Source organism: Bidens hawaiensis, unplaced genomic scaffold (assembly GCF_021521415.1).
Source record: "Bidens hawaiensis isolate Kalapana, Puna unplaced genomic scaffold, B.hawaiensis_p1.1 tig00013897_1, whole genome shotgun sequence".
NCBI lineage: Eukaryota > Viridiplantae > Streptophyta > Magnoliopsida > Asterales > Asteraceae > Bidens > Bidens hawaiensis.
This window is the reverse complement of record NW_027492190.1, coordinates 366,811-392,516: the sequence shown is the minus strand read 5'-3', so window position 1 is coordinate 392,516 and position 25,706 is coordinate 366,811. Positions and strand designations below refer to the sequence as shown.

Below are 25,706 nucleotides of genomic sequence, written 5' to 3'. Positions count from 1 at the left end.
TGGTTTCAATGGATATATATTCTCAACCACATTTCAAACTATTGGATCGGATCGGGACCAGTCTCATCCAAACCAATTTCATTGTAAGAATAACCACCAAATTCAAAATAGTGCACCGCTACCACTCACTACCACGACTACCAATCGCCATAATAACCGCCACCACCACCACCACATACCGCCCACTTAGTACCTTTTTCTTCTGTGCTACCACCACATACCCGCCCATTTTTCAGGCTTACATCTCATGCAAGCCAAAATCTTTTTTTTGCATGATTGCACTACATAATCATAGAATCAGTTAATTCAACAAAAAAAAAATTACCATTAACCTATCTATTGCACAAAACTTAACAACACAAAGGATCTTGGAATCTAGCACTGCATCAGCATGTAGTATTTACATCAAAAAAGCCAAGTAGCAGCAGATTCTTGTCTAGTTTTCCATTCTGTACTAGCTACTTATTCAAGATTCATGTCTACTTCGATGATGATCATCAAACTTAGCAGAAGCCCGATGATTTGAGCTCTGTTGTTTCTTCGAACCGAGACCTTTTGTTGACGGTTGACGCTGTACTGGACACTTGGCAGAATAACGATAGTGTACATGACACTGCTGACTTCTTGTTGCAGTTGATTTTCTGCCTCTAATTACTACTGATAAGATAGCTAACTGGTCACGCGTGTCTTCAGAGCGCCATTGTGGGCCCCCCTCGTCTTTTGAGGTATGTGTGTCATCATGGTGTATTGAGATTTCTGCTGCGGTTCCTGGTTTTATTATGCCAACAGCAGGGGTCACCTACATCACAATTTCAATCATTTTATGTAAACGGGCCAATTCAAGTTGTTGCGTACGTCTGATAATCAGTCAAACGGATATAATACTAAAAGAAAATTAAGAAAATAAGTTATCTGAGAATGAAATGGGTCTAAACTCGTCTCTCTTGACTCTTGTATTCATTAGCTTACAACTATTTTAAATCATATAAAATATTTTTTAAAAAATGGACAAAAAAGTGTTGACCGGTTTGACCCACATCGTATTTGGGGTCTTTCAGGTCAAACCCATGAACACATTTAGATAAACGGGTTGTATTTGTGTCAATCCGGAGGATTCCCGGGTTGATCCTCATTAAATATGTAAAAAAGAATACACATTTTTTTCGGGTCAAACGGGCCGTGTTCATGTCAACCTGCGAATACACCTTCCGCGTTTGGGTTCAAATGATTTTCGGGTTTATATAAAACTTTCGGTTTTATATCCCCAACTCAATCTCTAGTGTCAATTCCCAAATCTTGAAAAAAGTCTAGAAAAACAGAAAATGCCAGCTGCTGCTCAGATTACTACCTGAATCCACCTAGGAAAACCAAATGAACCTCTGTGTCGATACTCAGGTTCTTCACCTTCGGTGACAGCAGACAGGCCTTCACATAAAATTTGAAAAATAACGTCTTCTTGGTTGCTTTTGTTGGTGACCGTTAAACAACACGTTTCTTGAGTTTCAAGTACTATCTTGTCGGTACTAAGTGAAACTTCTGGAACATTACGTAATTCTTCACGTATGGCTTTTATTTTTTCATTCGACATGAATATTTTCCCGAATTCTTGTCTTCTTAATGATCTATCAACATGGGCAACTTGGACTTTAAGCTTGCAGCGGACAGGTTTGTGATCACTCTCTACTACATCCATACAAGCTTCATACCTGTAGATGTTATTACAGAGAAATATGATTTTATAAAAATAAGACGGGGTTAAAAAATAAGGGAAGTTACCCAAAGAGACCTACAGCCAAACTGAAGCTGTAACTGGGCATGCTAAACTGCATTCGGATGTTGGTGACGAACGATTGTCTCTATATAATATTCTGTCACACCATGCAGCTATACGTTTTTTCTCCCCAGAATCATATCCTGAAAAAATAAAAAAGGATCACTGGTTTTCATCAAAGGTGACAATTTAAGTGATATATTATTATTCCAGTCTCTTTTACAAGAACTAAGAAGAAAACAACAAAACGGGCTAATGGGTAGACACTCGAAAGTAGTCTAAAGTGTATTTCATATAACTTCTTAAATAATTCAAAAAAGTCGTTTATTATTGAAATAATATTACTTTTGTAATCATTTTTGGCACTATTGTCGTTACAGTTATTTAGGTCAACCTAAGCTGTTTTGACTAGGCTTGTAAACAAACTGAACGTTTAATGAACAGTTCGGCAGTAAGTTCGTTTATATTCATTAATTTAATAAACGAACATGAACCAAAAACTTTGTCCATTTAGTCAAACGAACGGATATGAACACATGTCTTGTGTGTTCTTTTATGTCAGTAAGTTTATGTTCGTTAATTTACGTTCATTTATATTACCTCCTAAGCCTGGCTTCCCTCTTTCAAATTTGTAAGTTGGAGGAAATCTGATTAAGGCTTCTCTCATTCCTTGGAAAACTCTCCCGGCTTTCATTTCAACCCGTAGCTGGTCCTTTTGTCTTAGCCAATCAAAACTCCTTTGCGAAACAAAGTCACGGGCTTCATCATAAGTTATTCCAAAAAGACGGTAGTTGAAGTCCCCACAAAAGATAACCATGTCAGCTTCTGCTAGATCTGGCTTCCCTTCATCAGGATTGATAGCAACAGGCTCCTGACATTGAAAAAAATACCATATCTCAAAACACACAAATAGCTTACAGTCTACACATACATATGCACACAGACAGAGGTTCCATACAAAGTGAGTTTTGGTCTAAAACATGTAGTTGGAGGGTATTTGCATCCATTTATAACTGCGTTTGTTTACCAATTATAATTGGTTGTTTAACATACAACTGTGCTGTTTTCGAGCATGTATTATATATTCTTAGAAAAGTTTCATTTTATGGTATAATTTTTCTGTTTAACTAATAAAGTATATGATAGTTATTTGAGTTTAAAAAATTTGACGGAGCTAGTATTTAATGAAAAAAAAGTCAAGCTTAAATTTCCTGTTTTGCACCTCTCAAGCATAAATAACTTTTAAAACAATCTTAACCATTAAATTAGTTTGGTTAAAGGCTCACAATGCTTCCTACACTATTTATGCAAAAACAAATTTGAATCTCTCTATGCACACAGATAGATATATGGTCTTATAAACTCCCGCTTTTGCCCCTCTCAAGCATTAGTAACTAAATCAATCTTAAGTTATTAACTACTAAATTGATTTGATTAAAGGCTCACAATGCTACTTTTTTAGGCAAAACTCATTCTGTATTTGAATTTTGAACTTCACTCTATGCACAGATATACTTACAGTAGCAGGACGGGGCATTTGGGCAGTCGAAGAGACACCAACTGAAAGAATGAGGAGCAACCATAACCATAACAAGCCATAGGAAGAATAAAGCACCCAAAATAAATATGTGAGCAAGGCAAGAGAGCAACACAAAAACAGGTATCGCGCCATACCAGATGCGTTATTGATTGATCGCCCAAATGTGATGTTTCTGTAAATGTGGTTGAAGTCAGCATTCCGGCGGTTGACTGCTTCCAAATGCGCAGCCAGGTGGCAGTTGACAAAGCATATTATTCTGTCATAAACTCTTAATCTCAACCCTACACCTCCCTGCTCAAAAGTAAATAACCATGATCATTAATTAGCTGTAGCATTCTATGCAAATGATAATGAGAAAATCTATGAAGAGCAAAGAAACATATATTTCTAGTTGTACATAGTATGGCTATTTTATGTCAAGAGTTTTGTACATGAAATGTAGATGTGGCAAAAGGCATTTTCTGCAGGCTGGATAATGGGCCAAGATGTTTTGGTACCGGTCGAAACATGTCAGGTTGGCCCGAAACACTTTTTGCCAAAAATTAGTATTTTATAATCACTTTAACACACAAGTTTAATTCTTGTCTGGGAGACATTGTGGTTTGCAGTTTTGCCATTTCAGTCCAGATGACCAACGCCATCCACTTTTTCTGTAAACTTTAAGGGTATTTTAGTCTTTTGCAAAAGAGTTATTTATAGATATTTCTTTTAATTTTTATTATTTTATGAATTAAGGTTATTTTCGTCATTTGTAAAAAAATTAACAGAAAAGGTGGACGGCGTTAGTCATCTAGACTGAAATGGCAAAAACATGCAAACCACAATTTCTCCAAGGCAAGGAATAACATTTGGATTAAATTGGCAATTTTGGCCAAACCACATGGAGGAAAAATGAACTTAACTGAATAACTAATTAAAATTCAGTATGGGTGATTTTCAACCAATTTGACCCGGATCCTTTGACTTTTTTGCCCGTTAGAGATAAAACAATCTGAATCAATCCTTTCCTAAGTAAATGAGTCAAAACTACAACCTAAAATGAAAAATAAGACGCTTTAGTGAACAAACATGCTTATCTTATTACCGAACGTACGACCCAAGCCACAAGCAACTGCTCCAACATCAAGATCCCCCTACGTGTGTTCTAAGACTCTTTCGTACCCTGAAAATGCACATTAGCATAATGCAGCAACATACGAAGTTAAAAGTTGGCCTAAAAGAAGTTTACTTTCAGATTAGTTTGTATGAATCTATGTTTGTGAAAGTAATACCATATGGCTATGAGTAAGCCCGCGAGCTGCCTAGATCCTACACGTTCAAAAGTAGACCCTTCACCTATAGCTATCCCTATGGCATCTTGCCACCACTGACCGTTAGTACTTCCTTCAACACCTATCTGCATTCAACATGATACCAATGAGTGCAAAAAAAGGGTTCACACTTACAACCAAGATGCACAATAAAATATAAATGCTATATAGACTCTTCAAGTAAGGGTGTGAATTTCTGACATGACATGAACCTAACACGGGAATTTGCTAGTTTGATATTTTCTGCTAAAATATAAAAATTAGAAGAGAAATTGACATAATATTTTATAATTAAAATTGTAATTGTAATAGCGAAATAAATAAAAAAGTAAAATGATTGGGTTAAATGGGTTGTGTTTGTGTCAACTCGCAAATACAAGTGTTGTGTTTGGGCTCGTAAATCTGACACGATTTTCGAGTTCTTATCGGGTTAGACTCGCGAATACGACCTGTTTAGCACTTAAAACACATATAAACCCACCTTTGATTTCACCCACAAAATATAACCTTTATGAATTACACTGAATCAAAACTTTTGAAACATTACATTTTAGAGTTTAAACAAAGTGTGAAACTTTAAGGGCGTTTACGAGTAATAACAAACACAGTTTGTCACATTTTAAGAGATTAAAAGATCTTATAGTTTCTTTAGCAGCAGACATTGCAAGAAACCCCGCCCCCATTTCGACCTCTTGCAACCCGACAACCATGATATCAAGATCAGAAGGTGACCCGACCCAAGAAATAAGTGCTTCAGGAGACGGTTTTCCTTGACCCACATTCCATGTACCAACCATAAGCCTAACCGTTTCAACATTATACATATCATCTCTTTTCGATAATTCCGGTCTCAAAATATTATCAATAGGCCCGGGAGATGAAATATACCACCCACGTATACCACCATGAGTAGCCAAACTAAAAACCGACCCGTTCCCAACTACCATTTTTATCACGGGCCCGTTATGTGCAATCCAACCCGCAATCAAATTCCCCTCAAGATCAATCACTTGGACCATGCCACTAACATACCCGACCCATATTCGTGATCCGTAAGTACAAAAACAAAGAACAGCACAATGATGGTGGTGAAAATCACGTAAACGGGTCCCATTAGCGTCCCATTGGACCAATACACCGTTTGAACACCCGGTCCAAATGGTTCGATCATAAGCGACTAAAAGGGCTTCGGTTTTTTTGGCATCTTCTCTGCAAATGCACCCGTGCCCTTTGTTGCAACTCTTCTAACTGCATCTGCAGCTCCTATTATCGCGTTGCGTGATCTTTGTAAGAAACCACCTTGTTTATCTTTTTTGGATTTTGAACCGGATTTTACACTTCCTTCATCTTCTGGTGGTTGATCTTTTTCTGAGCATGCATCAACTCGGTTCTCAATTTGTCTGTCTACGTTGTATACTTTCAGAAGTTCACATGTACGTGCGTCCCTGCAGATTCAATTATCAGTTTTTAATATTTGGATAAATAGATTCTAGTTTTGCTTGTTGGGCTAACTAATTGGTTTTAACTGATAGGTTTCACACTAGCTGCACTGATTATCAAATAGTAAAATAAAACTGCCTAATTACCGCCTTGTTTACAAACCTAATTTGAAAGACTTTAGTCATGTTAGATGTCACGTAATACTACATGACAGGAAGAAAATGGTCATATGGGTTGTATGAGTGGCAAACCATATGGCCCGTTACCTGTATGATCATGCATTCATGTGGTTGACAAAGTCATGTGGCCTGTTCTACCATTTTCGCCCCATCATATGGCATGCATGATGTAACAGGTTTTGTACACCACAGTTGATTAGAGATGATACGGGCCGTCTGACATCATACGACCCGTATGATGTGAAAGGTTTTGCACACCAAATTTGATTGTGCAATGTTGATTTGACATACAACTGTATGATGTGACAGACAAGTTGGTGTACACTTTAAAGATGGTGTGCCTATATCATGACCCCTATATTACTCATGTATATTCTTTTGTTATTGTATCAATTAGAAATCATTCAATCTCTGATTACAAGTCCATTTGCCAAGACTTGCCTCATTTTGCAACAGGAATTCAAAGATAATCAGAATTTGTCAAAACACTCCAACAACTTGTTATCTTATTATTATTATTATTATTATTATTATTATTATTATTATTTCTGTCATGTACAATCATCACCATAAATATATATGTAAAAATTAATCATTTTTCTAGAGAAATAGTGAAGACAATATCATACCACAATGAGAAAGATAGAGAACTAGCTGCCCATATTTTAGAGGTCACATTATCTGACAACAAATACTTGACATCCGAAGAAGGTATGCTACAAACACCATTGGTAGTCACTTGGCTTTTAAGGTCAATACCTGACCGCTCGACTAGCAAAGCTGCCATGTGGCGTTCTTCGGGTGATAAAGCCAGTGATTTTTCAACTGATTCCCATGGCCACACCTTTATCACTCCATTCTCAAACCCTGCCCATATATCACCTGCACAATTCAAACATTTGGCTTGAATCATCAACCTAACTCAAACATGACATGAATATTTGCTGGTTGAAACGAAAACAACCCTTGTTAACTTGATTTTTATTCACATATTAATACTTTAAAATTACAATCTTACAATAAAAAATACAAGTGTATATAAAACAATTACATTTTAATTAGAAAACGTTACATCGATATCTCTTGTAAGTTTTTAAACTTTGGCATAAAATACCCAACCAATTTCACTAGTCAACCCACAAACCTGCCGGGTTGACACGAACATGACCCGTTTAGCAAACACGATTGCGCTTTTGACTCAAAACTGACCCAAACTGCTTTACAGTAAACTTAAACCTGCGACTTTCGTGTTAGGTTAGTGTCGTGTCAGGCTGTCAGCAATTCACACCCCTAACTAAAAGTGGTTGAAACATCCCAAAACGGCCTTGAACCCACTAAAACAGCCTCAACTAGCCTAAATCAACCTAAACTGTCTAAAACCTCTTAAATATAACACTGACACCCTGCGCACTGCGTGTTTTTTAAACGCTTTGCACCTAAGCCCAAGTCTCACCCTTTGTGGCTTTGTGCCTTCGACTACCTAAGGTAATAACGTTGAACATCCGAATCCAAATACTCCTAAATCATCAACCACATTTTTTTGTTTGTTTGTTGCTCTTATTACATGATCAACCACATTATATGTTATCTGGATTACTAAACTGTATAAAGTAGCTTACTCACCACTTTATGCTAGCGCCTGTTAACCATTATCATTATTAGTACTTTTAACCACGTTTTATGTTATCTGGATTACTATACTGTACATTTTACGTTACCGACTTATTAACATACCATACGACGACGTCACCATGGAAAGCACCGCCCCACGATTATACGCCTGAAACGCACTTCTTTAAACGGAGCATCATCTTTAATCTCCTGATCCATCTTCCACGACCTGATCTTCCCATCCTTATGCCCACTCCACACCAACTTACACCCGGAGTCAATCATCAAACACGTCATGGGCGGCGTATTCACACTCTCGTAAAACGGCGCTGCGTCCTCATCGCCACGTCTAGCCCTACCCCCAATCCCCAACCCAGGCTCAAACGCATCACTAAAATTCCAAAACCTAACACCGGACTCCTGACCCGCCCATAACTGAGTCTCGGTGCATGCGATTGTACGGATGAAACGTCCTACTCACGTAATGGATGTGGCCGGAGCTCCAATGCCGTTGGAGGGCCTGGGTGTACGGCCGACCGTGACGGTGCTTTGAAGAAGCCTGTATTGCCTGTGGCGGTGAATTCTGGTAATGGATGCTGGTCGTCGTAATCATCTGACTTATTATTATTATTATTATTATTGATATTGTTGTCGTAGTCACTAATATTATTATTATTATTATTATTGTTGTTGTGGTCGTGGAAGTAATATTGTTGAATTTGGGAGTCGTCTACGGCGTAAGGGTGGAATGGACGGTCGTCGGGATCGTGAAAACCGTCCATGGCGGTGGAGATGGTGGAGTCGTCGAGGCTGTGTACGCGGTGGTGGCTATGGTGGCGTTTGAAATTGGTGTTGCCGGAGGTTGACGGTGGCGGAGAGATGGCTAGGGCGGACAAGGCGTCGGCGTCATCTAACCCCCTTCGGCTCATTCTCCCAAATAATATTGGAAATGATTCTTCAGATGTAATTAATTAGTATAAGAGAATTGTACGTGTGATGGATTTGAATTTGAATGGATGATAATTACATAAGAGGAATTAATTGATGAAATGAAATCAGATTCAGAATGGTGAGATCGATGATTGTGAATGAAGACGAAGAATGTGGCTACACGTACGGACTACGGTCTCTAACTGCCATGCAAATGTTATTCAACTGCCCGTTATTTTCGCTTTCTTATAAATATAGTTTATGTGTTGAAAATATCAATACATTACAACCCCCTACGCTTAAAATTCGTTTAAACCATTTATTTCAATGTGTCCCAACAAAAAATAATAAGTCCAAGTTTCTCCAATGGTTGGCAAGTAATAATTAAGTTGTAAACGTTTTAATCGGGTTAAGTGATTGTTAATAAATGGGTTAAACCTGTCAACCCGAATATGATTTGTTTAATTAAAAAAGTCAACTCACACACCACTAAACGTTGGAGGTGTAAAAATACCCGGTTCCAAACCTGACCCAGACCAGTTTCTACTCGTACCCGACCCTCGGGTACGACCTGGTATAGGTTTTCTCTCTGGAACAGAAATACCAAGTCAAAACCAGACCCTTCCTTACCCAAAACCCAAAAAAAAACATGAAAAATCGGGTCAAAAAACTGTAACGGGTTCCTACCCGACCCAATTTTGACTTTTGTACACCGTACCCAGAACCGGTTCCTACCAGTGGCGGAGCTACGTTTGTACGACCGGGTTCGCCCGAACCCAGTCTAATTCTGGTTTTATATATACGTATAGTACCGTATTGACGAACGAACCCGGTCTTTTTCATAGACCGAACCCGCTATCGATTAAAAAAAATCTTTGGGGGAATAGCTTGTCCATCCCAAACAATCGCCGGTAGAGTTCGAAAGCATCTTAAATGAAAAAAAAAAGAGTAAAAATGAGATACTTGAGTTTTACGGCAGATTCATTTGAGTAGCTTTGTTTAAAAGTCTTATTGGTTAAAGAAAAGTGAGAAGATGACTAATTATACTAAACCTTCTATTCATGCTAAATTAAAAGTTAGTTTTTCAGGTGAAGTGTCTGGTTATTAAAAAATAAAGGAAAAAAAAACAAAACAAAACAAAATAGGAGTCACTATGTATTATTTTATTATTCTCTTGTAACATTTTTTTTTTGTTTATCATTCTTAATAATTGACCCACCCTTATTATTTCGTTATTGTTTTATTGTTCCGACTTTCGACCTTTTTTTTATTGTTCTTAGTAAAAATCAAAACACTTACCATTTTTATTTTATTCTATTTTTAATTTATTTACTTTTTAAAAAGATGACCAACCCAATTTATCCTGACCCAAAAATTTTGATGTCGGATAATAATAATTATGAATATCGAAAAATACAGAACCCATATGAAAAAATTTCTGGCTCCGTCACTGGCTCCTACCCGGTTCTGGTTCCTGAAAATACCCGGTCTGTGCACCTCTACTCAACAGGTTAGATATGTCAACTCAAGACCTAATCATTTTAATTTCGTGTCGAAAATATGTCAACTCAACAACCATATAAAAATACTAATAATGATAATGGTAAACTGGCGCTAGCATCAAGTGGTGAGTAAGCTACTTTTTACAGTTTAGTGATGCAGTTAACATGAAATGTGGTTGATGCAACAAAGAGCAACATGATTTGTTTAATTAAACAGTCAACTCAAACACGACTCAACGAGTTAGATATGTCAACTCAAAACCTTATTATATTCATGTCATGTCGAAAATGGTCACATGTAGTCTATAAATGGATACCCCCTGATATGTAACTTGAACATGGACTCATAAGCGAGCTCTACTCTTTAATGTCCTCTTCCACTTGATACAAGTGTTGTGTTTGTGAGAAGTTGCTAATTCTAAATCTGTACAATGAGCACTAAATTCTTAGACACTAACTTTGTGTTGGCCAACACATTGTAAGTTACTTGGGTAAATAATTAATTTTAATCTGAACTAGCAAATCTTCCATACTAAATCTGTATTTAAGTTGATTATCAAAAAGTTTAAAACCGTTTGCCTTTACATGTTTTTTTTTCACAAAAATTTCGGCTTAGCTTTTCGATTAACTATGTGTATAGTTGCATAATGAAATTACACATGCATATGGGCAAGAATATACATCACACAAACTATATCCCCTACACCTTTCAAATTGTTTTATTTGTCTAAAAAAACTACAAATAAATAATAACAATAACAATAAACAACCTTTGCTTTTAGTGATCCAATCGCAAAGGGGCTGACTTCTCTGTAATGATTGAAAAGAAAAGACCAGCAGAAATGAGTAATGTGCTGCTGCTGCATATGATGTGTACACAAAAACACTTCATAAATCACCATCAATCTAGGTAAAACAGGGTTACAATCTTCCTAAGATTCTTTGCTTCTTGGCATGTTTCCATAAGCAATCGGCTGTCGTGGAAAGCAAAACATATGACTTGCTGCACTTGAGATATGATATCCATGTTACATAGCCTGCAGCAAGTAAACCTCATTTCAAGATTATCCAACATGACCCATGATGAAACTCTTTTGAATTAAAGACCATGAAACCCTGTTAGAGGAACTCAAGGGTCCCGCAATACCCTGCTAACCAGTGGAACCAAGTATCGGCCTTTTTAAGTTTCTGACAAGTATTGAAAATTTTATTAAAAACGAGATATTCGTGTGAATCAAGGAGAGGTCTAATGTGACGGAGTAAAATTCTCTCAAAGTAGATTAAATAGGGGCAATTAGGTCAACTTAGTTTTGTAGCAACCAGTATGAACTATGAAGTTGTTTCTTCAAAACTAATTATTTGACAATTGACATCAACAAGTTTGAGAATCTCATTAATACGTGACAATAATAAGATAATTGGATTAAACAATCCAGTCACACGATACGTTAAAAGAATTAAGACAAAGAAAAAGAGTGGCTTGTTTAAAAAAGATTTACAAACCTGCTGGCTTCAATCAATGGGAGATGATCATTGTGAGGTTTTTCAATCACATTCTTTACCTGCGTATATCCAACAGAGAAACTATAACTTTTACCTTTTAACCTTAAAATACTTTGAGATTCACATAAGTCGATAAGAATCTAGTTTTGCGCAGAGTCAGCATAACTTATACTTTAATAATCACCTAACCTCTATGTTTACGACATACAAACCTTCAAACTTCCGGAAAAAAAAAGTGATAAAAAAATGCTGATGTGGCAGATGAAATGAAGTCTTACTTTTGAGAGTAACTCTTGGCTCTCAGGAGGCTGTTTTTTTAAACTTTGAGGTAATATAACAGTAAGCAATTCAGGCATCTCAGCTCTCAGTGCACCTCTAATTACAGCAGCATTAGTTCCAGAAGCTCCAGATGTATATATGTGATTTTTCTGTAACAGAAAACAAATATCATTTCATGTCTGCATAACCACATAAAACACGAAGGGGCCCGCTTCGTCATATTATCCTACTATACTTTTATCACTGCACCATATCATATTTTTTTTATCAGAAAGAGAATGGCCAAATGAGTTGATAGATTATTATTATTATTACCGTACTGTTTTTGAAACCATAAATTAATGCATTTTTTTAAACAAATTTACAACATTGTGGGTCAGACTAATTCAACCAAACCCATCTTGACATTTGCTAACACACACACACATACCGTTATGACCATAGCATAGCTAAGAATCTCAATGAGCTCTTGATGCATGAATCCCATATTTCGTGTCCCAAAAAATCCAATATTTCGTGGCCCTTGTTGCTGAATTGCTAGTAACTCCTGAGAGGTAATTAAAATAATCAAAGAAATAAAATGCAAACTCAATCCTAATATTCAACAATAAAGGTTTGATAAATAGAATTGATTTTGAACAAATATAAAAATATGCGACATTTTATTTTGGAATAATTAATCATTATTTTCAAAATAATGAGGTCAAAAGATGTGGCTGTAGGTTAACAACTCAAGAGCATGTTGTTGGGTTATGAAGGCCTTTGGGCCGGTTTTATTAGGAGGCCCAGTTTTGGTTCCTAATTATATTTAACCCTAATATTGTTTATTATATATATCCCATCATGTAATTGTAATCTTTGTTATGAGCTAATAAGAAAACCTAGTTGCAGCCCGTGGACGTAGGTCCCCTCACGGGGACCGAACCACGTTAAATTCTTGTGTCGTTTATATTTTCGTTTATGCGTGTTTATCGTTGTGCATGTGTGTGCTGTTTCGCTTCCGCGCGCCGCTTTGTTCCTAACAACTGGCATCAGAGCTTTGGCTTGTTGGACACACGGTTCGTTGCACTGGTAACGATTTCGCAGAAGGTTTTGGTTCGAAGCTGTTTTTTGGTGATTAGGGTTGGGTAGGTCCGTCACCGTGAATAACTCTTGGAGATCGCAGGGTTAATTTCTGGTTCGTGTTCATCAGTGATCGACAGTCAAGATTGGTGGCTGTCAGGCTGAGTTAGGGTTTGACTATTTATTATCAACCGTAAATTAGGGAACCGGGTTTTGTGAAGACCATTTAGGTTCGGGTTCAGATTTGTTTGCAAGAGATTAGTCTGAGGTAACTTTATATAGTTTATTTACAGTTAGTTGATTTATCGGTTATTGCAAGAGCAAATCGGTTTATTTGGCAGTGTTCTGTTGAACAATCGTCAAGTTTAGGCCCGTGCCCTTGTTGTGTCTGTTCACTGTTTTCGATTTGTTCTCGTTTGTTATTGTTATAACTGAAGACGAGGTGGTTATGATCGGAATGTTGACGGTTATGGATTTTGGTTGATTGGTTTGTCATGTGAACTTGGATATAGTACTGGTGATGGATAAACTTGGAGAAAATGGAACCAGCGGGTGTGCTGGTGACGGCATAAGTGAAAAAAAAATGAGGTTAGTGGCAAGTCATGTAAACTATTGCTCGTTTGGATGATCTTTCGGTTAGGGTTTGAGTTAACTGATCGTGTGTACGGTCATAGAACCCTTGGTACCGCTTGATTTCATGAAAGTTCTACTGTTGTTATAGCTGTTTGCCTGTTAGCTGGTTCGAAACTGTGATTATTACTTCTTGTTCGTTTGGAATTGTGAAGTTATATCTTGTTTGGTGGTGATCAGTGGTACACCATTTGAGAGGTTCATAATCTCGTGTTGGGTAAAGTTATTTGCCGGGATAGTACGAGTGGGGTTCATCTCATGGAGTGTTGGTGTGGCATGGGTTGGGATAACAGAGACAGTGGGATCTGGGCATAGTCGACTTGATAGGTTGCGTAGAGGTGAGACATTTTAAGAGTCGATGTCGAATGATTTGGAATTCTGCTTTTGAGAATGTATCTGAGGTTGATGCATTGGGACTCAGTGAAAGCGGGTGACGACTCTTGGGTTCAAGATTATGGTATGCTTTATTTCTTGTTACTCACTTCAATGAAGCATTGTTGAATCTTTTAATTAAAGACTTTTGGAAGATACGAGTTTTTTTTTGTATCGTCGGAAGAAGTGAACCAACTTCCGAGTTATAAGGTCTTGGCTCGCTGAATCGGGTAGAGCTAAGGGGTTTCAGTTTGCAGACATGAAGCCTGGAGCCACAGTGATGTTAGTTTGAGCGTATTCGGAGGAGGTCTGAACATGTTCGGGGTTTTGGTAACAGTGGGAGCACGCAGGTGTGTTCTAGGTTTGTTTCCAAAGGGACGTTGGGTTCGGAGGACCAGGAATCCGAATGTGAAAATCTCTCCTGGTATAGTCTGCTGATTTGGAGAGTGTTTATCCTCTGGAAGTCTTTGAAGCCGGTTGTGTGAGTAAGTGAGAGTCGGTTAAGATTGAGGATGAGTCATTGGCGAGTTTTGTCATGGCTGGGTCTGGGATGACCGGATTGGAGTTCTCGGGAGCTTCAATAGGCCTTTCAGGTAACTGATGAGAAGGGCGGATGCAACCAGGGTGTGGATTGGTAGAAATCTTAGTTTGTTCCTAGAGAACTGGAGGCTTGGAGAACTTCTTTTGTTGAAGTTTTAGCTTGTTCTTGGAACTGGAGGCTTGGTAGATTTCTATTACTGAAGATTACTAGAGTTACTGGATGAATGAGATTGTTATATTTACTTGGATGGCAGGCTGGAATTTATCGCAAGGCCTTCAAGTGGGAGATTGTTGGGTTATGAAGGCCTTTGGGCCGGTTTTATTAGGAGGCCCAGTTTTGGTTCCTAATTATGTTTAACCCTAATATTGTTTATTATATATATCCCATCATGTAATTGTAATCTTTGTTATGAGCTAATAAGAAAACCTAGTTGCAGCCCGTGGACGTAGGTCCCCTCACGGGGACCGAACCACGTTAAATTCTTGTGTCGTTTATATTTTCGTTTATGCGTGTTTATCGTTGTGCATGTGTGTGCTGTTTCGCTTCCGCGCGCCGCTTTGTTCCTAACAACTGGCATCAGAGCTTTGGCTTGTTGGACACACGGTTCGTTGCACTGGTAACGATTTCGCAGAAGGTTTTGGTTCGAAGCTGTTTTTTGGTGATTAGGGTTGGGTAGGTCCGTCACCGTGAATAACTCTTGGAGATCGCAGGGTTAATTTCTGGTTCGTGTTCATCAGTGATCGACAGTCAAGATTGGTGGCTGTCAGGCTGAGTTAGGGTTTGACTATTTATTATCAACCGTAAATTAGGGAACCGGGTTTTGTGAAGACCATTTAGGTTCGGGTTCAGATTTGTTTGCAAGAGATTAGTCTGAGGTAACTTTATATAGTTTATTTACAGTTAGTTGATTTATCGGTTATTGCAAGAGCAAATCGGTTTATTTGGCAGTGTTCTGTTGAACAATCGTCAAGTTTAGGCCCGTGCCCTTGTTGTGTCTGTTCACTGTTTTCGATTTGTTCTCGTTTGTTATTGTTATAACTGAAGACGAGGTGGTTATGATCGGAATGTTGACGGTTATGGATTTTGGTTGATTGGTTTGTCATGTGAACTTGGATATAGTACTGGTGATGGATAAACTTGGAGAAAATGGAACCAGCGGGTGTGCTGGTGACGGCATAAGTGAAAAAAAAATGAGGTTAGTGGCAAGTCATGTAAACTATTGCTCGTTTGGATGATCTTTCGGTTAGGGTTTGAGTTAACTGATCGTGTGTACGGTCATAGAACCCTTGGTACCGCTTGATTTCATGAAAGTTCTACTGTTGTTATAGCTGTTTGCCTGTTAGCTGGTTCGAAACTGTGATTATTACTTCTTGTTCGTTTGGAATTGTGAAGTTATATCTTGTTTGGTGGTGATCAGTGGTACACCATTTGAGAGGTTCATAATCTCGTGTTGGGTAAAGTTATTTGCCGGGATAGTACGAGTGGGGTTCATCTCATGGAGTGTTGGTGTGGCATGGGTTGGGATAACAGAGACAGTGGGATCTGGGCATAGTCGACTTGATAGGTTGCGTAGAGGTGAGACATTTTAAGAGTCGATGTCGAATGATTTGGAATTCTGCTTTTGAGAATGTATCTGAGGTTGATGCATTGGGACTCAGTGAAAGCGGTGACGACTCTTGGGTTCAAGATTATGGTATGCTTTATTTCTTGTTACTCACTTCAATGAAGCATTGTTGAATCTTTTAATTAAAGACTTTTGGAAGATACGAGTTTTTTTTTGTATCGTCGGAAGAAGTGAACCAACTTCCGAGTTATAAGGTCTTGGCTCGCTGAATCGGGTAGAGCTAAGGGGTTTCAGTTTGCAGACATGAAGCCTGGAGCCACAGTGATGTTAGTTTGAGCGTATTCGGAGGAGGTCTGAACATGTTCGGGGTTTTGGTAACAGTGGGAGCACGCAGGTGTGTTCTAGGTTTGTTTCCAAAGGGACGTTGGGTTCGGAGGACCAGGAATCCGAATGTGAAAATCTCTCCTGGTATAGTCTGCTGATTTGGAGAGTGTTTATCCTCTGGAAGTCTTTGAAGCCGGTTGTGTGAGTAAGTGAGAGTCGGTTAAGATTGAGGATGAGTCATTGGCGAGTTTTGTCATGGCTGGGTCTGGGATGACCGGATTGGAGTTCTCGGGAGCTTCAATAGGCCTTTCAGGTAACTGATGAGAAGGGCGGATGCAACCAGGGTGTGGATTGGTAGAAATCTTAGTTTGTTCCTAGAGAACTGGAGGCTTGGAGAACTTCTTTTGTTGAAGTTTTAGCTTGTTCTTGGAACTGGAGGCTTGGTAGATTTCTATTACTGAAGATTACTAGAGTTACTGGATGAATGAGATTGTTATATTTACTTGGATGGCAGGCTGGAATTTATCGCAAGGCCTTCAAGTGGGAGATTGTTGGGTTATGAAGGCCTTTGGGCCGGTTTTATTAGGAGGCCCAGTTTTGGTTCCTAATTATGTTTAACCCTAATATTGTTTATTATATATATCCCATCATGTAATTGTAATCTTTGTTATGAGCTAATAAGAAAACCTAGTTGCAGCCCGTGGACGTAGGTCCCCTCACGGGGACCGAACCACGTTAAATTCTTGTGTCGTTTATATTTTCGTTTATGCGTGTTTATCGTTGTGCATGTGTGTGCTGTTTCGCTTCCGCGCGCCGCTTTGTTCCTAACAACTGGCATCAGAGCTTTGGCTTGTTGGACACACGGTTCGTTGCACTGGTAACGATTTCGCAGAAGGTTTTGGTTCGAAGCTGTTTTTTGGTGATTAGGGTTGGGTAGGTCCGTCACCGTGAATAACTCTTGGAGATCGCAGGGTTAATTTCTGGTTCGTGTTCATCAGTGATCGACAGTCAAGATTGGTGGCTGTCAGGCTGAGTTAGGGTTTGACTATTTATTATCAACCGTAAATTAGGGAACCGGGTTTTGTGAAGACCATTTAGGTTCGGGTTCAGATTTGTTTGCAAGAGATTAGTCTGAGGTAACTTTATATAGTTTATTTACAGTTAGTTGATTTATCGGTTATTGCAAGAGCAAATCGGTTTATTTGGCAGTGTTCTGTTGAACAATCGTCAAGTTTAGGCCCGTGCCCTTGTTGTGTCTGTTCACTGTTTTCGATTTGTTCTCGTTTGTTATTGTTATAACTGAAGACGAGGTGGTTATGATCGGAATGTTGACGGTTATGGATTTTGGTTGATTGGTTTGTCATGTGAACTTGGATATAGTACTGGTGATGGATAAACTTGGAGAAAATGGAACCAGCGGGTGTGCTGGTGACGGCATAAGTGAAAAAAAAATGAGGTTAGTGGCAAGTCATGTAAACTATTGCTCGTTTGGATGATCTTTCGGTTAGGGTTTGAGTTAACTGATCGTGTGTACGGTCATAGAACCCTTGGTACCGCTTGATTTCATGAAAGTTCTACTGTTGTTATAGCTGTTTGCCTGTTAGCTGGTTCGAAACTGTGATTATTACTTCTTGTTCGTTTGGAATTGTGAAGTTATATCTTGTTTGGTGGTGATCAGTGGTACACCATTTGAGAGGTTCATAATCTCGTGTTGGGTAAAGTTATTTGCCGGGATAGTACGAGTGGGGTTCATCTCATGGAGTGTTGGTGTGGCATGGGTTGGGATAACAGAGACAGTGGGATCTGGGCATAGTCGACTTGATAGGTTGCGTAGAGGTGAGACATTTTAAGAGTCGATGTCGAATGATTTGGAATTCTGCTTTTGAGAATGTATCTGAGGTTGATGCATTGGGACTCAGTGAAAGCGGTGACGACTCTTGGGTTCAAGATTATGGTATGCTTTATTTCTTGTTACTCACTTCAATGAAGCATTGTTGAATCTTTTAATTAAAGACTTTTGGAAGATACGAGTTTTTTTTTGTATCGTCGGAAGAAGTGAACCAACTTCCGAGTTATAAGGTCTTGGCTCGCTGAATCGGGTAGAGCTAAGGGGTTTCAGTTTGCAGACATGAAGCCTGGAGCCACAGTGATGTTAGTTTGAGCGTATTCGGAGGAGGTCTGAACATGTTCGGGGTTTTGGTAACAGTGGGAGCACGCAGGTGTGTTCTAGGTTTGTTTCCAAAGGGACGTTGGGTTCGGAGGACCAGGAATCCGAATGTGAAAATCTCTCCTGGTATAGTCTGCTGATTTGGAGAGTGTTTATCCTCTGGAAGTCTTTGAAGCCGGTTGTGTGAGTAAGTGAGAGTCGGTTAAGATTGAGGATGAGTCATTGGCGAGTTTTGTCATGGCTGGGTCTGGGATGACCGGATTGGAGTTCTCGGGAGCTTCAATAGGCCTTTCAGGTAACTGATGAGAAGGGCGGATGCAACCAGGGTGTGGATTGGTAGAAATCTTAGTTTGTTCCTAGAGAACTGGAGGCTTGGAGAACTTCTTTTGTTGAAGTTTTAGCTTGTTCTTGGAACTGGAGGCTTGGTAGATTTCTATTACTGAAGATTACTAGAGTTACTGGATGAATGAGATTGTTATATTTACTTGGATGGCAGGCTGGAATTTATCGCAAGGCCTTCAAGTGGGAGATTGTTGGGTTATGAAGGCCTTTGGGCCGGTTTTATTAGGAGGCCCAGTTTTGGTTCCTAATTATGTTTAACCCTAATATTGTTTATTATATATATCCCATCATGTAATTGTAATCTTTGTTATGAGCTAATAAGAAAACCTAGTTGCAGCCCGTGGACGTAGGTCCCCGTTAAATTCTTGTGTCGTTTATATTTTCGTTTATGCGTGTTTATCGTTGTGCATGTGTGTGCTGTTTCGCTTCCGCGCGCCGCTTTGTTCCTAACACATGTGAGTTCCCAAAAACCATGTCTACAAGCTAATAGGTACCTTGAAAACCATGTCTATAAGGTAATTTCGGTTTCATGCACACCCCTAGGTCAAACATGTAAAACAAAAAACTAGCTAAATGTGAAATGATTCATAGCACCCAACAGTATGAATGGTCTCAACTGCATATAAACACAATTTCTGGCCAACGTTTGTTCCGGGCCAACCCAACCCGACTAAGTTTCAGCATGTGAAAAAAAGTGTTAACCCATTACCAAATACCAACCTGGACCCACCTATTTTACCTACATTTTTTAGCTAGCTATATTAACAACAAACATAAGATAACACAAACCTGTAGGTAATCAACATCAGGGGAAGGTTTATATTCTGAAACAAGAACTGCACTGGACCCTTCCACAACGGTTTGGGCTTGGGTTGGAACTGGAGTTCCAAATTCATCATCAGAACCGAGCATATTCACTCGATTACCATCTTCAATCTTTAAGCACACAACGCCTTGATGTCGTTTACCACAAAGCCACTATAAAAACAGAGGGCCCTGGTGGTAAATTATCAGTGAAAACCAACCGAGCATTCAAAATAACATTAATCAGTTACTGATTATCTGAGGGTAAAACTAACTCTTTATTCCATTTCACAAACCATATATACTTGTTTCTAGGACTGTAAACGAACCGGACGTCCGTTCGGCGCGAAGTTCGTTTATGTTCGTCCGTTTAATAAACGAACAGGACATGAACACAAAAATTTCGTTCGTTAAGCTTAACGGACAAACACGGACAGAGGCCGCATTCGTTCAATAGTGTCCGTGAACGTTCGGTGACGTCCGGTTTGTTTATGTCCATCCGTAAAATGATCTAGATGTTGTTATAATTGAAGCTAACCATGGAGAACCGAACCCAATGAAGCTGTACATGCTGCAACTACTGGTTCTGAAGAGTAATCGTTCAACAAAAAGAAAAGAAAGAGGAGTTCAATAGTCTGGAAACATTTTCTTGAGGTCGCTTTGTCCATTAATGTCCATTAGCGTCCGTTTACCAACTAATGAACAGGCACGGAGAAACTCAATTCCTTAACGGACGGACATGGAAATGAATTTTCGTTCGGTAGAGTGTTCGTGAACCGTCCGGCAAAAGCTTAACGGACGAACACGGACAAAGTCTCGTCAGGTTCGGTCCTCTTACAGCCCTAAGTTGTTTCATAAAAATGTAAACTTTATTCCATTTTGCTAAGTATTTAACAATTATTATTATTATCTTGGAAGTTGAATAATTAAGAAATCAGGGGATTTGATTAGACCTAATCTGGGTTGACCACGAAAGACATAGAAGAATAAAATCAAGCAACTTTAAGCTTATTACAACCTAATTGTAACACATATAAATATGCATGTATATTAAAATTAAACACAATTGATATAAAATCAATCCAGCTAATTAGGGTTTACCTGTTGCTTCCTGGTGAATGAAATTTGAGAAGTGAAAGAGAAAGAAGAAGAAGAAGATAGACGTAGAGAAGTAGAAGGTGTTAAAAGAGGCAATAATAATAATAGCCTCGTTGATGTCATAATTCCTCCACCGCCGGAGAGTAGTCGGTGTGTATATTTTTCCTGCGACGGTGAATATACTGTTTGTTTATTATTATTATTATTATTATTAATATTATTATTATTACTATTATCTGTTTGGCTTATACTCACTGACTCAGAGAGAAGAGAAGATAGACGTGAAGGGGTTTGGAGTTTTGAGGAGAAATCAAAAAGGGTGTCTGTCCTTTTTGTACCCTTTCTAAATAAATTCACCTTTTTATCTTAAAAATCTAATATTAATTAATCATTAACCATACTAATATATTAACATGTTACTTTTTTTTAATATAATAATCAATTTTTCAAACTTTGACTACTTTAATATTATTTATTTAACAGAAATATAACATGGGAAACCACTCAAAAACAAAATATACTAAATTGCCAACAATAATAAACTTTTAAAAACTAAGCTCTCACGTCATATTTCAAACTTTATTTAAAAATATTGGTTTTTTAATGCAACAACAAACATCTACAAATTTATTACAAAAGAGGTCTCACCCTTGAAGTCTGGACAAATTTGCTGATTTTAACAACACCTGATTTTCCCCCTTCAAATCACTCTCGTATCACTTAAGTTTGCCAGTTGTTCGTTTGATGCCAACTATATACGGAACACACCACAAACTCATTGTTGTGGATGCTCTAAGGTGGTATTGAAAGTGATTATTTTTAATTGTTATACTATATTTATAGAATTAGTTGACCATCTTGTAAGTTTTGAAAAAAAAAAGGTTATTTCCCTATAATCGCATGCTCAATGTTAATGAAATTAGTTGTGCAACCACGTGGGTCCCGCCCCGTTGTTATGATGGTGCTCCATTTATTATGCCTGCCCCTTTTTATTCTAGTGATATCCATCCTACAATCCTAGCCCGTTCTGGGTCTTTAATCGAAACTGGGACTAGGCATGGAAAAGCTCGATCAACGTCCTTCTCTCCCGAGGTTCGAAATGTGGAGGTACCTTTACTACAAACATTAAGTATTAAACAACGTTCTGCAAACAACCCGTTTGTAAGTAACGATTTCAATACATTCACTTTAAAACATGTTAACTGGAATGTTTTGGCACACAATATTCTTTATGAAGAATAAAACGTTCTAAATCTTTTTATTCCGAACCTAGATTATAATTAAAGAAATGTGATTTTATTTTCACATGGGTTATTAATAAAAAATTATTAGGAAAAATGTAAAGGTGGTTCAGGTAGATCCAACTTTATCACTAGTGATCTGCAAGTGTTACAAGGTATAGAAATAGACATCACACCCAACCTTTGAAATTTACAAGTCATCAAGTTGACTATTCAAAGTCAAACATTGGTTTTTCTAATGTGGAACCTTTTTCATGAGGTATATATTCTAAAAAGATATTGAACAAGTACATGCCTATGAGTATGACTCATCCTGCAGGATTGACCATAACAGTATTTGGAAAAGGTAGAATGATACCATCCAACAACTTGTTTAAAGTATCTACTTTTCTAAAAACTTCTAATCAAGGATTCCCACCCACTAGAATACTAAGAAAGATAACATATAATAAAAGATTGAACTTTATAAGGCAGTAGAGAAGACTTGCTACATGTTTCTGTGACTGGCCATCTGATTGTCAACAAGTGTCATCTAAATGGTTCTATATATATTATATCTCAAATAGTAGAGGTGTGTACGGATGGGTTTTGCACTCGAACCAAACCAAAATAAAAAAAAAACTAACAAATTCGATTCCATGAAATCACAACTTTGAAACTTAACATTATGACCTAAAAAGTTTAGCAGAGGCTCGTGTTTTGACCCGATAATATAAAGCTAATCATACAACAATACTACTCGAGATCACTAAGGATCCAATATCATGGGGTCATCAGAAGATAATAATGGAAGAAGCCAGTTGAAAAAGCCAACTTGTGTTTCTTTTTTAGATCTCTGTGATGAGTATTCATCTATCATATTCCAAAGGTCACCCACGCTCCATTTATGGGAAGTAATCCACTCTGTTACCTGCACATAAGCAATAAAACTTTGCCATTGCTACAGCAGAAAAATGGGTGGGTTGGGTAACGGGTCAAAATAGGCTTTAGGTCAACATATTACTGTTCCTTTTCATAAGACTTAATAAATAATAACATTATTATATATGAGTAAACAAATATATTATAAAGATATTAATCTAATTTCTTTGAATGACGAGATTTTAAAAGTTGTAAGCATTAAATACATTAGTAACTTTATAGTTGGTTTTCAACCAGTTTTGACTTGTTTCACTTTTCACTAAATTCACAAAGGTTACCGTACTGGCCAGTTAGACGTATAATATTAGTCCAAAGTTAACTCATTTCCATGAAAATGGGTCAAGATTGACATCTTTTATACAGAAATGAAAATTGACTGTATTTCATATCATGCTATCAGGTGTAGGATGATTTAACTGTTATATTGAAGGAATTACCTTGTCCAGAGTTTGTAATGCCTCCAAGCCAAATGTATAATACACCACAAAAGGTCTTAACGCCTGGATAGAATTGCACGAAAGTACGCAAATATGAAAGAAGTACTAACAAGTAGGAGTGTTAAAAAACTGATGAAACTGACTGAACCGTCCAAATCAAAGCAAATTGGCCGTTTTGACCGGTTTGAGATCCAAACGGTTCAGTTTTCGTGGTATTGGCCATTTGACATATATTATAATCATGAACCATCTTGATCATTATCAAAACTTTATACAAATTCATAATTTTAAAAAGTTCAAACCGCCAATACCAAACAACTAAACTGCCAAAACCGGCCGAACCCGAAAGTGAACACCCGTACTGACAAGAAAATACTAAATCAGTGTCCATGAAATGATAAATAATCCCAAAATTAATTCTCAACTTTATTTTTCAAACAAATTATAAAAATATGAATATTGAATTGCATTATTTGAAAGAGAGATATTACCTGAGAAGCAGCAAGCCATTGTATCATAGCCTTAAGTTCAGGATCTCCCCCAAATGCACCACAACCCCAATTTCCTGTAGCAATCCCTACTTCATCTTCAACACTTGCAGGCTGACAAATTCTCTGTTCAGGGTTGACTCATTAGACCAAAATTGACCCATTTATATGTAAACGGGTCAAAATTGTTACCTCCAACTAAAACAATTAGATATCAGTTAAAGGTAGAAAAATCTCACACCAAATTATCTGAATTGCTTTCAAGGCTCTTATAATCATGATCAAGCTCAGCCTCTGAAGAGTGATCATCTTTGAATAGCATCTGATATCTATGAGACTTGCAAGGGTCCGAAAAGCCACAAAATGCCTTGTTAACTTCCCTATTTAACATAATTCACATTAATCTTTTAGCAGAAATCAACAATAAGACATAAAATGAATATTAGAAAGATGATAATAAAATAACAAATTGGTTTATACTCTTGGTTGTTAGATAAAACATTTCCTTGGTTCATGGTTGGGCACTGTTAAAGGAACCAAACGTGCGGTGAACTGTCCGTGAACCATTCATGGGTTTTTATTAAATAAGCGAATGAACACGGACAAATTTTTTTTGTTCATTTAGCTAAACGATGGAACACGAACACATCTGATTCGTTCAGTTCATTCATTTGAATCCTTTCATGTTTAGGTCTTTATGTTAATTTGTTTGCGTGCACTTATTAGTCAAAATATGATACTTGAAAGGATAAAGGAAGTAAAAAAACGACTGAAAGTAAACAACCCAGCCGAGAAACCAAACCGATGACCAGTTTAAACGTTTTCAGGGTTTTAAACCAAACCATGAACACTCATAATTGTTACGTGATTAATAGATTCCGCGTTTAAAGACCCGCTGCATCGCGCGGGCACTCTTCTAATATATAGATGATTAATAGAGAGAATCAAGGTTGCGGGTTTGGATTGGGGTTTCCACCACAAATGAAAGTATAGGGGTTGGGAATGGGTTTCCATCACAAATAAAAAACCACCTAGAAAAAAATATTATAAATAATTAAACCATAACTGTTGGCTAATCGACCACAGGATTTTTTAACTTAAAAATAAAATTCATTATTATGTATCGTAGTACATTGACCTAAACTTGTTTTGAACCAAACAAAAACCCAACCCGCCTGTTTAAAGTAATATAATTTTTTGATTAAAATAAATTCGCGTCAAAACACTTTTTAAAATAGTATCAAATTAGTTTGGGTCAAAACGAGCGGATAAGAGTTATGATCCGAATGTATATGAGTCGAAAAGAGTTATTTTAAAGGTTGGTATTTTTTTTAACTTAAAACTCAAATTCATTATTTATGTATTTTTAGTTTTATTTTAATTTGAACGAGCGGTTCAGGTTCATATTTGGTTCAATACAAGTTTGTTGAAACAACTGGTATTTTCAAACCTGGTGGAAACTTTTTCCATTGAATTATTTCCTTTATTTTATGAACAATTTATGTTATAATCCTTCGTCATTATTATAATTAGTGTAATATATAGTTTAATTTATGAAAAATTGTTATACCTTACTAAATTATTTGGCATTATGGATTTTTTCTAAATAATTATAATTGTTTCATATGTTATAACATACACTTCATGTTT

At 37.6% G+C, this 25,706-nt stretch overlaps 2 protein-coding genes and 1 pseudogene across 3 annotated transcripts; all 3 read right to left on the bottom strand.

The window, feature by feature from the left end:
- Nucleotides 1–458: 458 nt before the first annotated feature.
- Nucleotides 459–8,780, bottom strand: LOC143545339 (type I inositol polyphosphate 5-phosphatase 13-like; annotated as a pseudogene). The gene is made up of 10 exons (XR_013137411.1): nt 7,975–8,780; nt 6,870–7,122; nt 5,264–6,066; nt 4,583–4,708; nt 4,376–4,473; nt 3,291–3,602; nt 2,372–2,639; nt 1,791–1,914; nt 1,349–1,706; nt 459–799 (listed from the first exon to the last, which is right to left on the bottom strand). The product of XR_013137411.1 is annotated as a type I inositol polyphosphate 5-phosphatase 13-like (transcript).
- A 2,261-nt stretch (nt 8,781–11,041) lies between these two features.
- Nucleotides 11,042–21,077, bottom strand: LOC143545340 (uncharacterized). Its single transcript, XM_077037250.1, has 6 exons — nt 20,973–21,077; nt 19,857–20,045; nt 12,496–12,612; nt 12,065–12,214; nt 11,787–11,845; nt 11,042–11,320 (listed from the first exon to the last, which is right to left on the bottom strand). Exons 2-6 carry the CDS (start codon nt 19,977–19,979, stop codon nt 11,185–11,187), a joined length of 585 nt encoding a protein of 194 aa, XP_076893365.1. The 5' UTR covers nt 19,980–20,045; nt 20,973–21,077; the 3' UTR covers nt 11,042–11,184.
- A 1,777-nt stretch (nt 21,078–22,854) lies between these two features.
- LOC143545317 (poly(ADP-ribose) glycohydrolase 1-like) lies at nt 22,855–24,499 on the bottom strand. The gene is made up of 4 exons (XM_077037232.1): nt 24,298–24,499; nt 24,060–24,182; nt 23,569–23,631; nt 22,855–23,120 (listed from the first exon to the last, which is right to left on the bottom strand). Exons 1-4 carry the CDS (start codon nt 24,445–24,447, stop codon nt 22,959–22,961), a joined length of 498 nt encoding a protein of 165 aa, XP_076893347.1. The 5' UTR covers nt 24,448–24,499; the 3' UTR covers nt 22,855–22,958.
- Nucleotides 24,500–25,706: the final 1,207 nt, after the last annotated feature.